Source organism: Rattus norvegicus, chromosome 1 (assembly GCF_036323735.1).
Source record: "Rattus norvegicus strain BN/NHsdMcwi chromosome 1, GRCr8, whole genome shotgun sequence".
Classification (NCBI taxonomy): Eukaryota; Metazoa; Chordata; class Mammalia; order Rodentia; family Muridae; genus Rattus; species Rattus norvegicus.
In genome coordinates, this window is record NC_086019.1 from 225843853 (window position 1) to 225868996 (window position 25144).

Consider the following 25144-nt stretch of genomic DNA (forward strand, 5'->3'; position numbering starts at 1 on the left):
CCAATTATATGGTCAATTTTGGAGAAAGTACCATGAGGAGCTGAGAAGAAGGTATATCCTTTTGCTTTAGGATAGAATGTTCTATAAATATCCGTTAAGTCCATTTGGCTCATGACTTCTCTTAGTCTGTCGACATCACTGTTTAATTTCTGTTTCCATGATCTGTCCATTGATGAGAGTGGGGTGTTGAAATCTCCCACTATTATTGTGTGAGGTGCAATGTGTGTTTTGAGCTTTAGTAAGGTTTCTTTTACGTATGTAGGTGCCCTTGTATTTGGGGCATAGATATTTAGGATTGAGAGTTCATCTTGGTTGATTTTTCCTTTGATGAATATGAAGTGTCCTTCCTTATCTTTTTTGATGACTTTTAGTTGGAAATTGATTTTATTTGATATTAGAATGGCTACTCCAGCTTGCTTCTTCTGATCATTTGCTTGGAAAGTTGTTTTCCAGCCTTTCACTCTGAGGTAGTGTCTGTCTTTGTCTCTGAGGTGTGTTTCCTGTAGGCAGCAGAATGCAGGGTCCTCGTTGTGTATCCAGTTTGTTAATCTATGTCTTTTTATTGGGGAGTTGAGGCCATTGATATTGAGAGATATTAAGGAATAGTGATTATTGCTTCCCGTTATATTCATATTTGATGTGAGGTTATGTTTGTGTGCTTTCATTCTCTTTGTTTTGTTGCCAAGACGATTAGTTTCTTGCTTCCTCTAGGGTATAGCTTGCCTCCTTATGTTGGGCTTTACCATTTATTATCCTTTGTAGTGCTGGATTTGTAGAAAGATATTGTGTAAATTTGGTTTTGTCATGGAATATCTTGGTTTCTCCATCAATGTTAATTGAGAGTTTTGCTGGATACAGTAATCTGGGCTGGCATTTGTGTTCTCTTAGGGTCTGTATAACATCAGTCCAGAATCTTCTGGCCTTCATAGTTTCTGGCGAGAAGTCTGGTGTGATTCTGATAGGTCTCCCTTTATATGTTACTTGACCTTTTTCCCTTACTGCTTTTAATATTCTTTCTTTATTTTGTGCGTTTGGTGTTTTGACAATTATGTGACGGGAGGTGTTTCTTTTCTGGTCCAATCTATTTGGAGTTCTGTAGGCTTCCTGTATGTCTATGGGTATCTCTTTTTTTAGGTTAGGGAAGTTTTCTTCTATGATTTTGTTGAAGATATTTACTGGTCCTTTGAGCTGGGAGTCTTCACTCTCTTCTATACCTATTATCCTTAGGTTTGATCTTCTCATTGAGTCCTGGATTTCCTGTATGTTTTGGACCAGTAGCTTTTTCCGCTTTACATTATCTTTGACAGTTGAGTCAATGATTTCTATGGAATCTTCTGCTCCTGAGATTCTCTCTTCCATCTCTTGTATTCTGTTGGTGAAGCTTGTATCTACAGCTCCTTGTCTCTTCTTTTGGTTTTCTATATCCAGGGTTGTTTCCATGTGTTCTTTCTTGATTGCTTCTATTTCCATTTTTAATTCCTTCAACTGTTTGATTGTGTTTTCCTGGAATTCTTTCAGGGATTTTTGCGATTCCTCTCTGAAGGCTTTTACTTGTTTATTAATGTTTTCCTGTGCTTCCCTAAGTGTGTTCAGGTCTTTCCTGAAGTCCTCCAGCATCATGATCAAATATGATTTTGAAACTAGATCTTGCTTTTCTGGTGTGTTTGGATATTCCATGTTTGTTTTGGTGGGAGAATTGGGCTCCGATGATGGCATGTAGTCTTGGTTTCTGTTGCTTGGGTTCCTGCGCTTGCCTCTCGCCATCAGATTATCTCTAGTGTTACTTTGTTCTGCTATTTCTGACAGTGGCTAGACTGTCCTATAAGCCTGTGTGTCAGGAGTGCTGTAGACCTGTTTTCCTCTCTTTCAGTCAGTTATGGGGACAGAGTGTTCTGCTTTCGGGCGTGTAGTTTTTCCTCTCTACAGGTCTTCAGCTGTTCCTGTGGGCCTGTGTCTTGAGTTCACCAGGCAGCTTTCTTGCAGCAGAAAATTTGGTCTTACCTGTGGTCCCGAGGCTCAAGTTCGCTCGTGGGGTGCTGCCCAGGGGCTCTCTAGCAAATTACTTTAAAAGCTTACTCTCAATTTTCAGATTCTGCTTACTCCAGGTTAGGTCTGTGGTAACTGCTATTCCTTTCCGTCCATTCCCTGCCCATCTTACTCACAGGAACACACTTCCTATTGGGTTGGTAGAATCTCTCTGAGGGAACATTGGACAGAATGTGAAAGAATTTTGTGCTCTTGGCCAGTTTTCCTTTTTAAACCAGTGGCTCATGTCAAATTAGATCTTGGTCTTCCTTTAGGAACTCGTGGAAAAATTAAAATTTGATGGAAGATGACGTTTGATCGCTCTAGATGCTGCTTCTAACATATCCAATGCTTTGAGGGTTTTATGATTTTTATTACTATTTTTATACTTTACGTGTATGGGTGTTTTGTCTGCCTGTATGCTCTGCTCACCATGTGTTCAGTGCCCAAAATAGTCAGAAGGGGGCATCAGATACCCTCAGACTGGAGTTACAGATGGCTCTGAACCACTATGTGGGTGCTCAGTGGTGAACCTGGTTCATCTGTGAGAGCAAGGAGGAGTATCCTTAACCTGTAAGACTTTCCATTTGGAAATGTGAGAATAAAGGAGTGCCACATGTATATTACAGTTCTCACCTAGCAAACAACAAACACGTCTATTAGCTTCTAGTCTTTATTTTAATCTTCAGTTTTATCAAGTGCAAGTGGAATGGAGTCAATGTTGCTAAAACAGGGAGCATTGGCATTTATATCTTCGTAAATATGAGAGGTTCACGTCTTTAAGTAGCCATCCATATTTCAAGAGCTGCGGACCAGTTAGACTAAAACAGGTAAAAGGCAAAGGCAGAGAAGCAGTCAGCCCAGTCACGCATCGAGCTAAAACTTCCGGCAGGCACAACCGTCCCTCAGTGCGTCTGCTCTAAAGCTTCCGCACACCATCACAATGTAGAAGTCCTTACCTTGCAGCCTTCACACGTGATGACTCCGTAGTGGATCCCGGAGGATTTATCGCCACAAATTTTGCATGGTATCACTTCAATTTGTGCTGAAAGGGGAAAAACAAAAAGCTATTTTGAATGTCTATAATTGGCTTTAAAAAATTGTTACTATTTTCACACCTACCTGTTCTCACCAAAGAATCTTGTGTTAGATTCTAACAGTTAGAGGATGAAGAATGCTAGCGATGGCCTGGGGGTCATGATTACTATTTGAAAGGCCTTTCTAGGCTTCTTCTAAAGCACTGGATTTTCAACCTTCTGAATGCTCTAACCCTTCAATACATTCCTTATGTTATGGTAATTCCCAACCATAAATTGCTTTCATTGCTACTCCATAACTATAATTTTGCTACTGTTATGATGTGAATATATGAGTTTTCAGATGGCCTTAGGGAAGACTTCCTTGTGAAGGGACCATTAATCCATAAGGGGTCGAGAACAACCATTGTTCTAAGGCCTGGCTATCACTCTGGTTTGCTTTTTCTGCATTCAAATTCTCTCCTTTCTCCCTCTCCCTCTCCCTCTCCCTCTCTCCTCCTTCTCTGTCCGTCTGTCACACACACACACACACACACACACACACACACACACACACACACACACACTCACTCATGAACTCATGTGCCCTACATGCGCATATTTAGAAACTGGATGCTTTCTCTTCCTTTCACTGTTTTCTCCTTTTAAAACCTGTTTTTCCTAAAATAGCATGGCAGAAAAACCGTGGGAACTCGCACCTTTATATTTCTTAGTTTTCCTTTGAAATAGGAAGTCACTAAGTGTTTTTCCATGGCCTTATCTCGATAATAATTAAAATAACTACATAAAGCAAGTCTGGGGTGTTGGTATTTGGTGGATTTACATGTGTGGCTGGATAGACTGGTTATCCTTGTGAAAATGCCATTAATAAATCAACTGAACGTTAACTGAACATGCTCTAAATATCTGGAAAGATACAGACAGAGGATGATGCCGACGCAGGAGAAGATATGGTGGTGACTTTGATAGTCTCATTAATAAGAAACATAATAATTGATAAATCAGAAAAATAAATTATATAGGAAGTTGGTATGCTTTTAGTTTTACTGGAGATGAAGAGGATTCATTTTTTTAAAAAAGTGTGAAAGATAGCTTATTCTAGGGCATATTTGAGTGACCATGGCCCAGATCATAGATTTAGGTTATCCCAAATTCTATGTTGAAATGTGGAAAGAGGTTCGTAAAGTTTTTTAGTTTTAGAGAACAAAGAAAATCATGAATCAGGGCAAGTTTGAAATACGTTGATGAATACATCAGAGAGGTGGTTGCTATAGGTCTCAGATGCTGTCTGTGACATTCTGAGCTTCTGGGTTAATGAAAACTAGTGGTTTACTAAATTAATAGATTCCAAAAGAGCTTTATCCATCAGTCACAGGATGTCGGTTCTGACACAGTAGAGGGAACACAATGGCTAGCCAGGAGGTTAAAGCTAGCATAAGATGAGGTGTTTAGCCCTGGACCTGAACTATTCCAACCTCTTCTATCACTGCAGTTCCAATCGGAAAGACAGTTCATTTTATAGAATGTGTGGGATTTGGTTTGGCTGAAGAGAAAGGCAAGGGTCATTGAATGAAAATAAGTCAGAGGTCTAGTATGACTGTTGCTGGTATTCATACAGAGTAAATGGCTTTATGGGAAATTTGGGTCACACGGACACACCAAAGCATGACAAGACTTGGAAGCCACTAGAGTTAGGCAGGGAAGTTTTTGCAGTTTTTTTGCCACGAGGAATGGATAAAACAAAGCCAATAAACGGTTACGACAAGGCTGGGATGTAGTCCCATGTTGGAGTGCTCGCACAGTGTGAGAAAAGCCCCAAACCGAATCCCTAAAACCACCCCCCCCACCCCCACTACAGAAGGGAGAGCCTTATTGCTTGGCAGGCTAACCAGAAAAAAAGCAGATCAAAGAAAGGTTACTCTTGACTCAGGAGTCAGGCAATGGCAGAAAGAAGGTATCTGCTCCGGGACAAAGGTTGGCACAGAGACACGAACAAATGCTTCAGAGGCAGATGTGAGAGTAGACGCTGAGAGGTAAGGAAGACCGAAGCTGATGGAGAATTGGAAGAGTTCTATCTGCCTCGCCTCAGAAGCAAGACAGAGAGATGAACTGATGAAACAAAGTGATAAGATGGTGAATGTTGTCGACGATGTTGTGGGGTAGAGCGGGATGGGATGAGAGCGCTTCTCTAGCAGGCATGAGAGCTAGGTTTGAGCCTTGGCCTTGGAGCAGAAAAGAAGATATTTGTGGAGTTTGATGCAGTGTGGAACCCGGACACACGTACTTTTGTGGGGCCATCTTATAGGCACCTGAATGTAGAATGTCTTGGCAGGACAGTTTTGTCGTCCTGGGGAGCTATTTGGAACGCAGGAATTCCTGTGTTTGATAGTCCTCTAAAGAGTTGTTAAAATTATTCACACTAAGAAGATCTGCTATTTCCTTTCCCAATTTAAAATAATTATGCAAAATATCCTTCAAAATGCTTCATACATAAAGTTGACACTTGCATACACTTCTATAGTTTCCCTCTCATTGACACACAAAACAAATAAGTGGGAAGTGTAGCCATCTTTTCTTACCACTTTGCACAATGAATACAATAAGTGGCTTCAGGGTAACACAGTAACTTTTTCAAAATTAAATAAGCTACAGACACTTAAATTTTTTTGTAAGACAAAGAATTCAAGGAAAGGAACTTGGGGTACAAATCTATCTGAAGTGCTTTCAGGATTTTGTGGTGGGGAAATGGGATGGTTAAAATTATTCCCATTTGTCCCCCATTAATCTATTAATGCTTAGGGACACAAGATGGCCTCTGAACTTACATTTTGTGGCTTTTAAATACAGTATTCATCAACAAACTTCATAGAACTGTCAGGCTAAGATGGCTATTTCCTGAAGGAAGGACATCCTCATCACCTCATCATAATTGCCACCACTGTCCCTGTTAACTGATTTTTGTCTAATGATTTAGGGGAAAAAGCATATGTCAAAAAAAACTGATATATTATTGTATCTTTATTAAAGATATTTTTAAAAATAATTCAATGAATCGTACTGCAACTTATTTGTACTATGGATTTCAGTTTAGCAATAAGATTTCAAACAGTGGGTGTTTATAGGTACTATACACTGACTAAAATAATCCCAGGTAGCCATTGAATAGATGTTGGCTGATATGATATTAAGTCAGAGGCTCTCTTTGCATAAATTACACCCCAGGGAGTAGCTTACACGTGGGAGAATCTGCTTCAATACATTCTTAATTATAAAATGATCTAACTTTAAAGGAAATGAAAATAGAGGTAATTTGCTCCCTGAGGTGTAGGAAGATGTTTTTGAAAGACACAAAGGTTATCTTATACATCTTCAGAAATACAAATGAGATAAGGAACATTCAATAGGGCATCTGCATAATTATACATATTCATAACCTTGGCTCTACATGGAATCTTGAAGAGCTACAAACACTTTTAACATCAGTTTTAAAGAGAAAGAAGTCACCTATAATGTATATATGGTTTATTATGAGGGAGAAAGCGTCCTCGGTTTAGAAATCTTGTGGCTGCTTCTATTCTGGCTGAATAAGTCACCTGATGTTTATTAGAAGTGAAGATAAATCCGAATCACTTAAAGTAGTAGCTACTTGCCTTTTCCCTCATTAAAAATTAAAAATCCCCTTTCTGAACTACAGCGTTACAGTTTATACTATGTGTTTCCTACAGCACCTCTCCAGGACTGATTTTCAGAGCCCACTGAAGGATACTTGACCACAGCATTGCTCCTTCCTTGCTGTTTCTAAGGGTCTGGCTAAGGGCAACCGAATGGCCTTCCCAAGAACTACAATGGGCAGAGCCAGTACCACGCTCTTTATCATTGCTTCAGGCTGAGCATTTAGAGGTCTGCCTGGCTCTCACCAACTATGGCAGGAAGGTAGTAGGAGGGAATTGGGGAGGGGGCCGGGCTGGTATTTGGCATTTCTGTTTGACTCCTGGAGATCTATTTATTTGTTTATTTTCCAGTGTCACTGTCATTGAGAAACACATTTAGAGGATCTAGGATAGCCTGAGAGATTGATAAAGTTTACTCAGTCTTCATTTTGTTCGTTTTATTAAGTCCCTCTTGCCCTTCCTTGCCCAGAGTCTCCTGTTCAATGTTGCGCAAAAATCTTTGTCTCAGTTTTCTCTGTTTATTGAAATATATACCTCTTTAGTTCTGCCCCATTCAAGCCCCTGCTGGTTACAGCAGGTGTTGAGGTCAGAAAACTAATTCAGGCTAATGAGTTAACCAGAAAATGGCTCAGGAAAATACTTTGACTCTTAAAAAGCATCCCTCAGGAAGGCAGTGAGGTTGAGCCTGCCAGGTACTTGATGCTGGTGGGGGGGTGTGTTTTGCTGCACATAATCTTGAAGCTTTCCATTCTCACTAATCCGACTGAGTCTTCCAACTCAGACTGGCCATTCTGTAGTCTGGACATTCTAAGCTGAAGCAAAGATAAGACTGTACTTCTTTATGTCTTATTGTGTATGTGTATAGGTGTATATGTGTGCATGCAAGCATATGTGTGTATGTGCATGTGTGTGCATGTGTGTGTGTGTGTATGTGTATGCATGGGTGTGTGTGTGTGTGTGTGTGTGTGTGTGTGTGTGTGTGTGATGCCTGTGGGGGTGACCACACCAATGCATTTGTATCTGAAAACCTGAAGTCAGCACTTTGTGTCTTCTTCTGTACTCTATCTTATTGTTTGAACCAGGGTTTCTCAAAGAACCTGGAGCTCACCTATTGAGTAGACTGGCTGGCCAGGGAGCTCCTACATCTGCCAGCTTTTGTTCCTCTTCGCTGGGAATGTGTGCCACAGCAGCGCTCAGCTAATGGAAGTGCGGGGAATCTGAACTGAGGAGCGCATGCTCCTACAGCAATTGCTTTATAACCGAGTCCTCTCCTCAAGCCTTGTTTTTTGTTTTCAGTGTTGTCTAAAGGAGCTCAAAGTGGTGGACCTAAACTTCCTTTTCTCCTTCAGTATACATGAGAGCTGTGACATACTTCTTTTTCTGAAGGAAATTTTAAGAATTAATGATGTGATATGTTTGGTATGAAAAGAAGAAACAACTTGCAAAGTGATGAGAGTAATATATTTTGAATCTCTGGTGATATTGATAATGGTACAGCCTTTAGGAATGAAACGATTACATCTACCATGCAAGTTACCTCAAAGGCACTGAGATCTGGGAAGGCCAGTTGGGAAGGAACAGCCAATAACTAAAGTTTTCTGGCTTTGGGAACACGCTTTTTTTTTTTTTTTTGCAGTATCTTTTGTTTTCTGAATCATCTTCCAGGCTGAGTTCTGGGTGCTGGACACTGTTCCCTCCACAGTACAGGCTGTACCCCTGGGGGCTGGGCTTGTCTGCTAGTTTCTATTTCTTGTAACTTTGCAGTTGGGCTAAAAGTGGACAGAGCAATTAACTCTCTTAATGTCTGTGTGAAACACAATTTACACATGTAAAAATTTCCAATAAAGATGACTATTTTGGTTAAAAATCCTTTTGCAGATGGTCGCAGTAGCCCATGTCTTATGTCATCTACCCAAATTGTATCTCATCTACCATCTGTGACAGATCCAACTTAAAAACCCTTGTACTCATCCCCTTTCTCCCTGGGAGACCTGAAAGTATCCACCTCTTTAGTATGATATTTTTAAAGGCCACAATTAGAGTCAACCTAAAGGACTAGAGTGAAGGATGTTTAAGACCCAGTCCACTCTAACTGAGGCTAATCAGACAGTAGCCTTCAGGATGGGTGGGATACAGACAGGGTCCTGAACCTGTATTCTGTATCATGCTGGAGAGTGATTCTGACAGTCCTGAGCTAGATGAATTAAAATATGACAGTATGGCAATGGCAGAATGATTTTCTTTCAAAGACAATTGTAAGGGGAATCACACAGGACTGGTTGACCTTTGATCTTGGAATCGCCCACAGAGTGGTGCATGTTACACTCACCCTTGAGAACAGAAACAGTAGAAAATGGAACCCACAAATAGCAACCAGCACAGAACAGTAAAAACAACTGCAGAAATTGCCTCTTACCCACAACGCACTTATCATTGCTTCAGTTACCCAAGGACAACCATAGTATAAAAATATTAAGCAGAAAATTCTAGAAATAAACAGCTGAAAGTTTTCAATTACACAGTGCCTGAGTAGAAAGATAAAATCTGGCACTGTCCCTTGCTATCCTGAAAAAACAAATCTCTTTGGCCAGTGTATCCACACTATATATGCTACCTACCAGTTAGTCATACGGCAACTCTCTTGATTATTAGGTCAATTGTCAGAATATCTGTATATTATAAACATTCCATCTTTACTCTTAGTTGTAGTAAATATCTTATGACATCTAACTGATTGATTAAGCTCCACCATAGATGATGTTATTTGAAATGTCCTCAGGAACTTACATGCTGGAATACTTGGTCCTCATCGGAGGTAGGGCCTATCTGGAGGAAGTGGATAGCAGAGCTAGACTTTAGGACTTATAGATTGGTCCTGACTCCAGCTCGAGCTCTCTGTGTCCTGGTCAGTACCACAAAGCAAGCAATGCCCTTCACATATGCTGGGACGGGTTCACCTGCTACAACTTGTCTCCCTGCACTGGTATTCTGTGAAAATATGAACCCAAGTAAATATTTCCTTCCTTGAACTGTTCATGTTATGTATTTGGTCTTAATGATGAGTAAAAGAATTAACATTTGGGACATTTGTAGGAAATTACAATAATTTGTAGGAAAATACAATAAATATAGCGTTTGGTGGTAGCCACTGTTTAAGTGTTCACTGAAAGCTTGGGGTTATTTGCATAAATGTGGAGGATTGTACTAAATACAAGCTCAGTGCTGTACTTTTAAACACTTCTATGTGCTCTAGTAATTACAAGGTCCTAACTTATGAATTAATTCCTAGTTAACACTTCTTGTCTTGCCAATGTCTCCACATTAGTGAGGTCTGTGTGTAGGTCTTGATGTCATTCAAGAGGACTTGATGCCATCACTCAGCGAGACCCATGAATCAGAGGATTCGCTATAATCTGGATCAAGTTTAACTGTGAATGCTCACCCAAGCTCAGGTGATGTGAAATCTGCTTTGTAACAAGCTCCTGGGACAGCATTAAAGCTCAAAAAGCATTGTCTGGTGATGCCAGGTGAACACAGTTGTAGCTACTCTGAGAATGGATGGATCTCTGATTTTCCTGGTGCTAAGGTAAAAAAGTTTGCAAGATTCTGGAAAATCACTCCCTGCTTTTGCTTTTTATACACCTTCTTTTGTGTATAGGGAAGTAGGCAGCCAGAGCTATAGAATCCCCCTCTCCTGTAAGAGACCTCACAATGCTGGTCACCAACCGATGATGTGGGGGAAAAAGAGAATCCAGCACATTCCAAGAACATCTACATTGTTGCATTTAACACAGGTAATGTTCCCTTTGCAGACAGATCTGCCCCTGCTTTTTCTCTATGGCCTAGCACTGCTTGGGGAGTGGCTCCTCCCCTTCTCTGACTTGTTCTCCAGGTTGTGGCATAGACGTCAGTTTTTGGATACTGAGTACCAATCCGTTTTCTTAAAGTCTATTTTTGAGGCTATTTTAAAATACAAGTTTTAATCTCTCCCCTGTTTTTTCATTCTTAAAAGTTTCTTTTGAGTGTAAGGACTGGTGTATGTACATGTGCATGTTTGTATATGTATGTGGCAGTCAGAGTTCGATCTCAAGTATTGTCAGGAACTGACTACATTTGGTCATGAGACAGGGTCTCTTATGTGATTGCCTGGAGCTTTTCCTTTGACCAGAGAGTTGGCCAGTGAGCCCCAGGGATGCTCAGCCACTGTCTCCTGCCCCCAACACTGGACTACAAGTGCACACCACCATGCCTAGCTTTCTACATGGATTCCAAGGCTTGAACCCAGTTCTTCATCCTTGTGCAAGAAGCACTTTACAAATTCACCCATCTTCATTTTCATCTAAGTTCTTGTTTTATTGGATTATCAATATGTCTGTCTGTCTAACTATCTATGGTAACACTATATGGTCCAGATTGTTTCCCTTCTGTGTCTGGGAATATAGACAATGCAACACTATGCCTATTTGTCTTTAAATAGAGTTTTCCTATTATTTTTGGAAATAGTATTCCTATTTCCAAAAATAGAATTGAAAAAAATTTAAAAATGTTGGTGGAAATTGGAAAGTCAAGCAATGTGGTGGGCTTTTTTTTTCACCTACTGTGCTGGCTGGTTTTTGTCAACTTAACAAAAGCTAGAGTTATCCAGGAAGAGGGATCACAACTGAGTAAATATCTCTACGAGAGCACAGGTAGGTAAATCAGTGGAACATTTCCTCAATTACTGATATGGGAGGGCCCAGCTCTTTGTGGACAGTGTCCTCCTTGGGCAAGTGGTCCTGAGCACTCTAAGAAAGGAGGCTGGGTGAGGCACAAAGAACAAAAGGCAGTAGGAGCTCTCCTCCACTCTTCTGCTTCGGTTCTTGGCTTCAGAAGCCACTTAAGTCAAATGAATCCTTTACTACCAAAATTGCATTTGGCTGTGATCTTTAAAGATGTATCCTAGGGGCTGGAGACATGGCCTCGTCAGTAAATCCACTGCTTGGTGTGAACCAGGAACTGGGTTTTCTCCATAAAACCTATGCAACAATGTTGCATGCCACAGGGCACACTCACAGCCTTAGTGCTGGGGAGGCAGATTCTGGAGGGTGGTTAGCCAGATAGCTTCAGCTCATCAGTGAGGCCCAAAAGAAAATAAACACTGAAGGGAGTTTGTTGACTGACAACAGAAGTTTTCTTTTCTGTGGCAGGAAAAAAACACCTGTCTCTTTAGTTCCTCCTATTTTTGGAATTTTTCGTTCTAGTGTCCAGTTAGTTGAACCTTGAAGTAGAAACTCATGTTTATGTGGCATTTCCCTCACAGAAGGGGAAGAGGATACAAGGAATTGCGACTGGGGTCCATAGGTGACTAAAATGACCAGGCAGAATTTATCCCCTGTATAGGAATCAAGAGAAAGGAAAATCCACCGCTTCAGAAAATGAGAAGAAAAATCCCTGCTTTTCTGTGTGGAAAAAACCACAGTGGATTGAGAGAATGGAGACATAAAAGTTACAGAATATTATAAAATGCATGCCAAATAATGGATGTATGCTTACAATGTACAAAGGGCTCCTAAAATGGAAAGCTAGTTGGCCAAAGATCTGAAGCTCTGCTTTCAAGAGGACAAGACAAGTAAGTACATTAAAAGATGCCATGCTTCTCATGCATCGCTGAGCTGCAAACCACCTATCAAGAAGGCTGCACTTGAACAACCAAGAGCTATGCCAGATGCTGGAGAGGAGGCTGAGCAAATGAATGCCCCGTTCTTGTTGGGAAAAGGGACTTTGGAAGGCAGTGGGGCGAGTTGTACAACATCAAAGGGAGCCTTAGCAGCAACTGTGCTTCTTGCTATTTGGTAGCTGAATTCTAATTCATGTCTACACAGAGCATGTGCATGGGGCGTTCTTTACATTTTCCCCACATGGGAAACAATCAAGATTCATTTTAATAGTGAATAGATGGGCGTGTGATACTGGTATAGTGGAATATCATTTGGCATCGTGAAACAGCTCCCAAGCCATGAGGGGGATTGGCACAGGAGACCTCAATGCATAACGCTAAGTGAAAGAAGCCAGCATGCTTCTAGCTACACATCTGGAAAACTCAAAAGTACACATTAAAAATAGATAAATAAATAAAAATCAGTAGCCGACACAAGCTTGGAGCGGAGTGTGCACACACATGAGCATCTACTCATGCTCACGCTATACCCCCATGCAATTAGGCCACTTAAGGTTTGTTTGATGCCACGGATACACAGGAAATTATGTTTTATTCTTCCAAAGGAGCATCCTGACTGCACAGCCACACATGCCTAAAAACCTGAGCAAAGAGCAGACAGATGAGCCTGGAGGAGGAAAATTGAAGACTTCAACTTAGTGAAGCTGAGAAGTCGAGCTGCTTTTGAGCCAGACCTTGGGAAGGGAGGGGAATCTTCAGAAATAAATGTATAGGGGGAGGGGAAAGTTTAGCTGGTAACCAGAGATTGAAAGAGGAAGACCCAATTACAAAAGTAAGTTTCCAGATTAAGTAAATTTATGTTGGGGAACCTTTTAATGGGGTCATAAGTGCAAAGCAAATAGTAGTAAGATGTTTCTAGAATTATTTGTCTGCATTCCTTGACCTGCAGTGGACTAGCACACACACTGAGTTGATTCACATAAAATTGCTACTTTCTGTGAAAAGATGAATTGATACTGGGAATTTCATGGGATTCAACATTGTATTTTATTATTTTCTGTGTCTTAGGATGTAGCTCCTATACTACGTGGTTTTCAGGGATATTTGAGGGCCAGGACATGCTATACACATGCCATACCAGTGCTCAGGATGTAGTTGAAGATTCGTGGGTTAAAAACCAAGCTGGTCTACCTATTAAGATGCTTACGAAAAGTAAAAATGAAAACCAAAGTCAAAGGAGGGGAATACGTCAAAAAATGTAAAGATCTAGGAACATGATTAATATAAAACTGTGAGGCCATAACTATGGGATTTGCATTGTTGATCATTAATTAAATGGCAGGGGGAGACAGGACAAGAGAAGAAGAGGGCGAAGGATCGAAGAATTTAATATCAATAATCTTTACACGAAACTCATATTTTAAGGTTTTATATTTTGTATTATCTACAAGAGCATCATTTCCAACATGAATAATACTACATTAGCAAAGCAATTGCAAACTCTTCCATCGAGAATTATGCCGTCATGTTATCTATGTTGCAGGAAACTTGTCAAGCAGCCACTAACTTCTTAACAATGACTCTAAGTGGAAAGGAATCGCAGAGTTGAAGTGAACCCTGATTCTTGTCATCTCTAATGACAAAAATAGTTCCGAGGCTAGAAGTCAGCATACTTGGATTCGGTCGACTGTTACACAAGTGGCCTTCAACAAAGGGAAAGGGAAACCAGTGGGAAGTTTTCCTATGTGCACACAGCATCAGAAACTATTTCAGGGGTCAAAGGATCACATAAGACGTAACTCCAAAGTTGTGTCTTACGGTTCCACTCTGTGCTAAATGTCACAAAGGCCTGTTGCCCAACACAGTTGGAGTCAATGCGATTCCCTTCAAAGACGAAGGGGCTGTTCTGCTGATACTGCATACTTTCTCTAAGGCGATTACCAGCATAATCCTAAATATGATAGGGCCGAGCTATCTTATTTTTGAGCTCATCAGATCCAGCATGCTCACATAATCCTCAACAGCTTTACTCCATGTTTATGTAAGCTGGCTGGAGCCTGAACAAGATGACCATACCTTCTTTCCCTGCAGTAACATCACTCCATGCTCTTGTCACAAAAATAGTGAGAGCGGACGTTATTTTCAAATTCTGCTTTTTCCGGATTTCCTTCCTTTGAACTCTTCCTCCTTTTTCCTACAAGGGGGGATATTCCTAGCCACGCTGGCCAGTGTACAAATCACATCGGAACAGAGAATGTGCCCCACCCCCACCACTGCTGCTTGTGTTTCTTACTCTATTCATTTGTACTAAGGCATTTGTATGCTACAGTGTAGATTGAATTGCTAGGAAGACGTTTGGCCTTTTATTTTATTTTTTCACTTGCTTAGAGATTTTTAAATTGCTTTTAAAGCAGGATAGGTATTTATGTCTCTGGGGGAGGGGGATATTAGAAAAGAAATTGGCAAAATCTAGAAACTGCCAAGCCTAACACCAAGTGCTGTAGAGAAAGACTGATCTTCTAAAGTTTCACCTTTAATTTAGAATATATCCTGTAGGTCCACAAAAATAAAAAAAGAGGAAAAAGTATAGTTCTTTTCTCAAAATGTAAATATGTTAGTTCATACACTTCATTACACAAGGTGTGTGTGTGTGTGTGTGTGTGTGTGTGTATGCACGCGCACACATAGGCAGATCCCTCTAAAAGATAGTTATTTTTTTAAATACATAATTAGAAAGAAAGCTACATGTTTACCTGTGAGTGGCTGTTAATTGATTCAGAACTAAAGAGGATTAAGTACATAGACGTTAATATGTCCACTGTTATTAATTTCCAAACAACAATAGCAACATTATCCTGAATAAATCTGTTACTAGTACGGATAAATAGTTGTTTAAGACTCCACTGATGTCAGAACTGAAATCCATAGGTCAGGACTTACTTCACCAATCCAGTCCTTAGGAACACAAGTTTTGAATGTGGTAAGTCATTGCATAGAAACACTGTGTATGCTGCTTTAAAATATAAGTACTCAGAGACCCTGAGGACTGTGTAAATATGAAGTTCTGAGTTTGAGATATACTGAGGTTTAGTTTAATTCGTAGGTGTTTAGGAAAACTATAAATGTTTTTTAAAGTTTGAACAAATGTATCTTTTTATTATATTTGAAACTGTTGTTTGTGGTTATTTAATGCTAGTAAAAATGTCACTATGTCATGTTTACCTTGAAATATTTTCAGAACAGACACCCAGACCTGTACATTTGTGAAATAACATATGGTTAGAGAAACATGTCCCTACTTACTAAAGAAATTAGAAGTAAAAAAAAAATCCCCCAACCCATAATTCATTACTTTTAGACAAAGTCACTAAACAAAAATAGATTTCTTATACGTGATACATTTCTACATAGTCTACAAACTAAATTGACTTAAAAACAGACAAAACAAGTAACTACAGTAATAACCGTAACAATGTTAACAGGTATACTTAAAGCTAAAAGAAATTACACAAGGATGTTTATATTGTTGACCTATTGTCAACATGATATGACACATGAAAATACTTCAATTTAAGGTCAGAACAGTATTTGTAGCAATTCACCTCAGCATATGATAATACTGTGTATCAGCATCTCTTCTAGTGTAAAGTTAGGCTTGGGAGATTGGTTTATTAAATACACTCCCAAATCAGAAACAATGTATTGTCCCCACACCGCTATTCCTTTATTTTGCTTTGATCCTTTAACTGCCTGCTTTTTCGTCCAAGAATGGTTTACACTGCTAAATGTCAGCAGACAGAAGAAAAAGCGCAACTCACCAGTGCCGTCAGCTTTAGTTTTGAGCTGGTTCTCACACATTCTGACGGAGCAGTAAAAAGCCTGACTGAAAAATCTCTCCCGTTTCACTTGAGGTCCGAGGACTGCCCCTATGTTATCCCACAACCAGAATCCCAACAGAAGGCATTAATGAGATTAGAAGAAAGAAGAGTTAGAGGCATCAACGGCTCGGCTCCGTTTCATTAAGTAAGGGTGAGAGAGAGGCTTCCTCACACCGGGAAGGCACAGAAGAGAAAACCCCTTTCTTCTTTTCGATATTTACTCAAGAGTACATTCGCTAAATGGTAAAATAGTAGTTTAAAACATCCTTCCACCCTCTCCATGAATCACATTGCTGTTTATTCTTTCTGTACTTTAAGACCCCTTTGTTTTCATCCTGCTGGAACGGGACCCCATAGGCACCTGACAAATATCTCAAGACAAGCTGTGACCCTGAAAGTCTAGCGCCGACTTCATTCAGCAGTGGTTTGTACTATTTTGTCCTTTTTACTGAGGCTTCACATAGAAGGATTACCTTTGCCCTGTCCCCTCAGTATTACATTATGGCTGTCTGCAGGTAATTAATGGGACACAGAGACATTTTACAGTTGAAAATGTGTGCATGTTACAGCATAGCTGCAGCACAGCCTGGTATCAGGACACGGACTTCACACTAATAAACGACTCTATTCTATCAGAGAGCTTCAGAGAGCCTCAGTACTTCGTCTTGCAAAATAAGAGCGATGAAAATACCCAGAAAGTTTGGCTTCTTAGCCCTTGTTTGTGGGCAAGTGGTGAGGCCTGCACGCTATCCATCCGATTTTTGTGGGAATTTTGGCCGGCTTGATATGGTGTAGATCTTGCATAGGTAACTACCACTGTTGTGGGTTCATGAGTGTTCTAGCCATGCACGTCTAAAAGTCGGCATTTCTCAACACTCATCCTCATCCTCTAACTCTTAATGTGCTCTCTGTCTCTTCCTCTAAGATGCTCCCTGGGTCTTGCTGGGGAATGGGGGTTTGATAAAGATTGGGTTTGAGAGCTGAAGGAGCAAATGAAGGAGAGGATACAGGATGAGCTCATGTAAACTAAAGATATAAGAGAAAGTGCTGTGGAAATCCTACTAGTTAGTAAACTAGTTTCAGAATACAACTTTTAAAAGTGCGTTCAAAGGGAGGTACCTTGCATGGATGACAGAACCATTCCCAGAAGACATGGCCTATTAAACAAAAATTGCAGCACAAGGCAGGAGCTATTGGCCAGGGAGGCCACAGAGGTCTCCAAAGCGGCTGCCACTGGTCATGACTACCTACTGTAATTGTAATCCTATTGTTAAAGATATCACAAAGTTTGGATGCAGAACCCAGTCCTACTGAGTAGGAACATTCTTCCTGGTGCTGTACCTTTCATGATGCTGGGAGATGCTATGCAAGCTGCCAAGGGAGAAAAGGTATCAATGGTCTTAGCCAGATCTGAACCCTGCATAGTGTCATGTCTACCAACCTGGAAGACAAGATTCGTGTATTGGTGAAACAGTGGCATTGTTATTGCAGGGAATCTGACTTCTGTTTTCATTTGAGTCTTGCTCTGCAGAGGAAGATTTCATATTGATACTGTAATCCCAGTCAAAATCCCATGGTAGTGGTCAAAGAGCCTGCAGTAGAACTTGCTACTGTTATTTTGCTAAATGGTCATTTCTTTTTCAAACAGCCTTTTAAACATTTAAGTTGGCACCCACAGATCTAGTTACAAACCAGTGTTTCAAAGTCAGAGAAGCTTGTTCTTGTGGTAGGCTTTGGTCAGTGCAAAGATTCCTAACTCCAAAATGCTGGGAAGAAAAGACTAAGGCTGTATATTTCTGAAATGCTAAGAGCACCTACTCACATGTGGGATGAGTGAGAAGGCACCTAACATTGTCTGAAATGTTGCTGCGACTCCGTGATTAGCATTGGATATAATCTTCCTCCCTATCTTTGCTTATCTCAGGGGTAAACATTTAGGCTACTGTTTTCATTTATGAGTCCATGCATTCAACACTGGTTAGTTAATTACTAAGTAATTAATGCTATTTGTGGAAGTCACTGGGAAATGCATAAGATGAAGTTCATAGGGCAGTGTATTCTTAAAGACTATAGATTTAATCCATAAATTCCTTCTACAGTCATTGTTAGGTTTCCATGGAAAACTAAAACTTCTACTCTTGGAAGACATGTAACCAATGCTGATGTGGCTAAGTAAGTAATAGATATGAAAAAAGTCAGTATCAGTCAAGTCGGTATTCTGTATTTTATGGGTTAATTGTGGAGACAGAACAAGTTTTCTAGTCTCCCCTCTCCCCTCCCCTCCCCTCCCCTCCCCTCCCCTCCTCTCCTCTCCTCTCCTCTCCTCTCCTCTCCTCTCCTCTCCTCTCCTCTCCTCTCCTCTCCTCTCCTCTCCCCTCCTGTCCTCTCCTCTCCCCTCCCCTTCCCTCCCCTTCCCTCCTCTCCTCTCCTCTCCCCTCCCCTTCCCTCCCTCCCCCCTCTCTCTCCTCTCTGTCTCTCTCTCCCCCGCCCCCGCCCCTTCTCATGTATGTGTGTCCACTTTCATGGAAAGGTTACAGGTTGACATCAAGTACCTTCCACCTTTCCCAATTTCTCTCCACCTTATCTTTTGAGACAAAGTCTGTCACTGAAACTGGAATTCACTGATTTGGCTACACTAGGAGGCCAGCAACTTCAGGCACACAGTTGTTTCCTCTTATCTCTTGGTGCTGCTGTGGATGTTGGGTATACAGACTCAGGGTTTCATGCTTACAAGACAAGCATGTTATTAAACACGCCATCTCCTCCTCCTTGCCACAGTAGACTATTTATGACTTATCAAATCTTAATTTGTTTGCAATGAAATTTATAGGCACCAGCCAGGAGGACTGAAAGTCAGATGTTAGGAGTAAAATCTTATGCATCTCCATGTCTCCAGAATCTTAAAAGAAACCCAACTCCTACTCTGGCCACCCAAGCAATGGATATGAGAGACCTAGAGCTGAATTGAATGCATCTCATAACACAGGAATTGTCCCCTTGAAGCAAAAAGCAGGCTGGGAGATGCGAGCTGGCATATGATAAAAGAACCTAGCTTGAAGAATGAAGGGGACATGGGTGTTCTCTAGAATCATGGTTTTGCCACATAGTTTTTCTTACTAAAGTCTGTCTGACTCTCTGGTCTCGGTGAGATAAATTCATAAATTTGGTCTTCCCCTTGACTGGGGCTCTCCTCACACGAACAGACTGTCTTCAAATCCTTTTCCGAGAACCTAAGGCAATGCCATTCTTTCTTGAACAGCCCCAAATGCATCACATGCTATCTTCTTCCTGCCTCTCCTCCCTCGTTGCCACCCTCTCTAAGTAAGGATAGGCCTCTTTCAGCCATTCTCTAACTGCACAAATTTATAAGTCAACTCAATTCCCACTCCTTTTGCTTAGTGTCTCCTGACCATCTGTCTCCAGTGGGCTCCTATGTCTCTACCACTCATTCCGCCCTGGAGTGTTTCATTAATCTTGTTTACGTGCTTGTGCTTACTTTTCGCCCTCTGTGTAAGCTCCTTAGTCATGACCCCCCTCTTCCTGTACCATGGAGCATAGTGCCCAGCCTGTGAATGGGTGAGTCTATTAGAGTTCATTCACACATTGAAGAGTTACATACAGGTCTCACTCCTTATCTTTTTAACTTCCCCACCTGTGTTTTCATGGACAGTTAATTGTGGTAAGTTTGCTTTCTTGCTACTGTTAAGTAGAAAGGAGGGGAGGGTTAAGAATGAAGGTAAGCCTTTACTTAAGCTCTTGCCTCTTTTTCTTTCTTATTAGATTGGTTCTAGTATATAAACAAGAGCTTGAAACAAACCTCTTCCAAATCATTGCTTTTCTTGATATTCCAACTTTCCTTTCTTTTGTCTTATATTTAATCATAACTTTTAGATTATCTAATAACTATTGGATTAGTTGTCCCATTGATCTAGGTCTTTTCTCCTCCCTTTTTTTTCTCACCAGTAGTGTTCGCTGGAAAGGACAGGAAGTTGGTTCCCCCACCTCCATTTCCAAGACAGTTCTTCCCACCGAGATGGGCCACCTCTGGTCTAAAAGGAGAATAATCTAGACAATTCCACAAAACATTTCTAAGTGTCAAGGATGGGACAGGAGAACAAATCTTCCTACAGTGAAAGAAAGAGCTTTATTTGACAGAAACAGTTCCAGTTTAGAACATAGTTCACAAAGTAAGGCCCCTAGGCCAGAGGTGGCTGCAGCAGCATCCATGGCAGCAGTGGCCACTGCAGGTTTACTGGGAAGCTATTAGAAATGCAGATTGGTGGGCTCTGAGGAATCGGACGCTCTGGGGGTGGGGCTCAGCCGTCTGTGTTTTCATAAGCTGTCCAGATGGTTGGATGCACGCTTATGTTTCAGAGTTAGTGGCGTACAGCACTGGATTCCAGTCAGAACGAGCTACATTTAATTCACAGCTCTGTCACACACTAGCTGTGGGGACTGGATAAGTTCTTTAATCTTCAGATGTTTTCGTGTCACCATCTGTAAAATGGAGATGTCTGGATATTCTTGTCTCCGGACTGCACGGGCTGAAATTCTGTCTTTTCAGCTGATGGCTCTGATGCTAGTTCTCCTGTGAGGTCATTAGGTAATAAAGGCGTATAGTGATTTTCCTTGCTATTTCTACTATATGAGGACACAGCAAGAAGGCATCATCTGTGAACTGGAGAGTGGGCTCCAGACATTGAATCTGCTGGCACTCTGGATTTACCAGCTTCTAGAACCATAAGAAGTAAATCGCCGTGTTTTATAAGCCGCCCAGTCTGTACTTTATCAAAGCGGCTCAAATTGACTAATTGTAAGAACACCCACCTTTCTGACAGAGGTGCTGGAGGATTGAAGTACATTAACTCTTTAATTTAGAGCCATCCTGATCATATTATAAGCCAGCCAGTAACTTTATGCCATCTACTAAACTGTTATTTCACCGGAGAACAGAAAGTGTTCCATAAGTTTAAAATATCTGCTATTTTCCTCTACACATTTCCTAAAACCTGGCTGCACATTAAAAATGGTTGGGAAACTTGAAAGATCTAACTCCTGAAAGCCTTATGCCAGACTAATTCAGTAAGAATTTGGGGAGGTGACAATAGTATTTTTATTTTATAGGATATACTAAGATGATCTTCATGTCAGGATAGCACACTGTTGTAATCATTGCAATATTGAGAAAGATTTGCAAGACTACATTAGGATTAGAATTACTCATCAGTGGCATGAGATGCTGGGTTGATGAGCATCCCGAGTTCTCCTAGATTCCAAGGTGAAAAGTGCAGAGAAATGGTAAAGGTCTAGGGGAGATGACATCTCCCATGACTGACACGTTGGCTTGGACAAGTCTTTGTCTTTTGAGGAGTGATTCTGTAGATTTTAAATACCCTAAGCTACCATGTAGGCACCCTTGCCCCTAGTTGTAAAACCCAAAAGATTTTTAACCATTATTTTCAATTGATAATCTGTTCTAGCATTTCAGTGTCTGGGTTCACATCAGAACTTAACAATATGATTTCGAGTGAGTTAACTAATCCACTCCTCTGTGTGTTAGTTTCCTCCTCCATGGAGGTGCTTCCAGTTGTAAAGTTAAATTTTACTGTTTGAGAAATAAAAATGCATATAAAATCCTGTATACATCGGAAATACTCATCACCACCATTACTATGTATGTATTTACTGACAGTCTTTCCCTAAGGCACTAGAAAAATTGTTAATTTCCGAGCCTGAATGTAGAAACTGTGCTTCCATTTATTCTTGGAGTAGGGAATCAGAATAATTAAATGCTCATAAAACTTTCTCACTGTCTACACAGAGGTAAAGGGTAATCTATTTACGGTTTTACAAATGGATCATTTGTGCCAGGGCGCACTCAAATTGGATAATCCACTAAGGAATGTTAGCAGTTTAATTTTGGTGGAGCGTAGTGGACTATTGTATTAATCTAAGGCTGTTATTCTGGTTGCAGAATTTTCAGATATTTTAACTTTGAACCAGACCCATATTATAAAACTGAACCTTTTCACATCGCCAAGAACTTTCTCGAATCTTCTTATTTATTATTTTATCTAAGAGAAACTTATATGAGTAGCAGAATAGGTAACAAAGGACCTAGAAAAATTTTAAAATAGGAATAAGTAACAGCCAACCCTTTGCTTATATATTATGGTTTCCAATTCTGTTCTTAGGGGTTTTCTGGGTGTGCAAAGGTGGGCGTCTCGTCTTCACTTGACTCTTGTGCTTTGTCTGTGGTTCCATTTTTTTCCTGTTTGTTTTGTGTTATTCTGGCTTGTTTGCTTTCAGTTTTTATCTTATCTTATTACTATTATTATTATTATTATCATTATTATTATTGGTGCCTGTTTGCATTCTAAAGAGAGAGATAGAAGGAAGGGATGTGGATGCGGGTCAGTGGATCATTGGGATGGATATAGGAGAAGCTGGGGAAAGGGAAACTATAATCACAATATATTCTATGAAAAAATCTATTTCCAATGGAAAGAACCCAATTCTGGAGTAAAAATAATTTTAGAGCAGTCATTAATGATGGAAACAAGTTTTCAGACAAAAATCAAACCAAACCAAAACCAACCAACCAACCAATGAACCAACAATAACAAAAGAAAGAGGGAGTCATATCTAAACTTTAATCAGAAAATTTAAGCCCTGGTTGTTCATTTACTAGCACATTCCTTGACTTTCTTTGAACACCCCTGGCTTTAAACCTTTAGACAACTCATAAGTGGGACACCATAGAATCATATAATATTAGATTGCCCTTATTTTGGGAGTTATATAGGATCTATAAGGCTGATATTTGAGAACAATTACTGTTTAGTTACATAAAAGTTCAACTTTTAAATATTAACTGCAACCTTCCCAGTGCAGGAGCAATCGAGACTTTGTAGGAATGATATCTGGAACCTTGGGAAAGAAGGTTAAATTTTGTTACGAGTTCATTTTTCAGATGTTTGCTTGTTGGCTGCATATCCTATGACTGAGTTAAGTGCCTTGTTTCCAGTTCATCAGCTCGGTGTGCCGGAAGAGCTACAGACTTCCCCAGTTCTTGTTCGACATCAACCTGGGAGTATTCCTTGACTAAGTCGTTCAGCTCTTGGCAGAACAATCAGATTCCCTATTGTACCCCGAAGCTGGTCAATCACAGCTGCACTCTTACACCACCCGCCTACAGCCTTTGTGTCTGTAACACATCCACAAACGCTCTGGAATAAACACAAAATTTCTACGTTGCTCTGTTGATCTCAGCAATGCAGTGAAACAGGTAAGAAATGCTATATGTACGGGGTAAGTTCATCACTCAGTTCTGTCAAGGAAGATCATCACAAATGAAACTACTTCATTTCCAGAATCTATGTCTTAGAGCCTTGTTGTTGGGTGTGTATAGGGTACATATGCCTACACATTTGGTTGTATGTACAGACATTTATGTATAGTGTACATGAACACTCTGGAGTATAAGCACAGATATGATTTTTTTCTTTCTGTTTGTCCTTGAATGTGAGATATTTCACTCCTAATTCTCTGGAAGTTTCTCAGTGTTCCAGGGGACCCAGAATGCCATCGAGGGGGAAAGACTTGTATCTGCAGTCACTGACCCTCAGTATATAGTTTAAGTGGAGACTAGAGCACTAGGCATCATATTATAACCTTTGTGATGAGTTTCAATTCCTCCCTAATGATACACAATCTACATGTACCCCATCTGCAGGTCGGTCTCCTGCATGGAGGAGGCATCATTTTCAAAAATATGCACAGGCATCAGAAACATATGCATCATTCCCAAGACTTGGGAAGCTGACTTGAGGTGAGCACCTTTGGAAGCTTGCATTCACAGAGACAATTGTCTGGTGTTGGGGCAGTAAGAGTGAGCTTGTGCATTATTCAATATGTAGCACGATGGACTTTGTCTAATGCAAGTGAATAACAACCAGCGGTTGCTCTATGGAATTAACTATAATATACATTTTTGTATCAACTTTGCTAGCTCAAAATTCCCTTGCAAAAGCATTCCTAACTCAAAAGTTTCATCTTCCATTGTGTCTGGTCATGAAAACAACAACAACAACAACAACAACAACAACAACAACAACAACAAAACCAAAAGCAAAAACAAAAACAAAACCACCAAACCAATAGCTTCTTTCTTTATGAACATTGGTGTTTTTTATATTAGCATTTTTGACAGTAGCTAGCTACATTAGAGTCACTTATTGCTATTGCTTAAATACTATTCTGTATTCCCCCTTCTGTACTAAGGGTACCAATGACATATCTTCATTTCCTGAAATCTAGGCAATCCTGTCAGAAAGAATTCAGGGGGAGTCATTAGTGCTAAGCTACCTCAGTTTTGTTCTAAACAAGCCAAGGAGTTGAGTTTCTCATCTCATACGTTCTAGGGAACATATTCACCAAGAGACAGCTTAACGACCAGACACAGTGAATTTACTTAAAAACGTAGAGGCATCCAGAAATAACAGCATTTTCTCTGTGGGCGGCCCATGTTTACATTAGCAGAAAGAAATTTGTCCCTGAAGCATTTTATAAAGTAGAACTGTGCACGGTCCTTGTCCCTCATCCATCCTGGGACACCTCACAGGAGCTTGCTAAAATTGTGAATATTTTACTGAATAGGGTGACAAACAAATCAAGAATATAAAAACCACATGTTGTCAAACTAAATGTAGAATGATTTTTTTTCAAACTCAAAGCTGTTCAGTCTGACCTAAAGTAGGAGAAAAATCTAGAGACACAATCAAAGGCAGATATATTAAGCCATTCTACTTTCATTTCCAGAATCCTCAAGGATCTAGAAAACGAAGGAACAATTGTGTCTCCTTAAATGTATTACCA

General features: G+C 40.4%; 1 protein-coding gene across 1 annotated transcript in view; it reads right to left on the bottom strand.

Moving 5' to 3' along the window:
• Rorb (RAR-related orphan receptor B) overlaps positions 1 to 25144 on the bottom strand; it is a 180758-nt gene that overhangs the window by 53637 nt on the left and 101977 nt on the right. The window contains exon 2 of the mRNA NM_001270958.1: positions 2985 to 3070. Coding sequence (NP_001257887.1) covers positions 2985 to 3070 — 86 coding nt within the window. The remainder of the gene's footprint in view (positions 1 to 2984; positions 3071 to 25144) is intronic.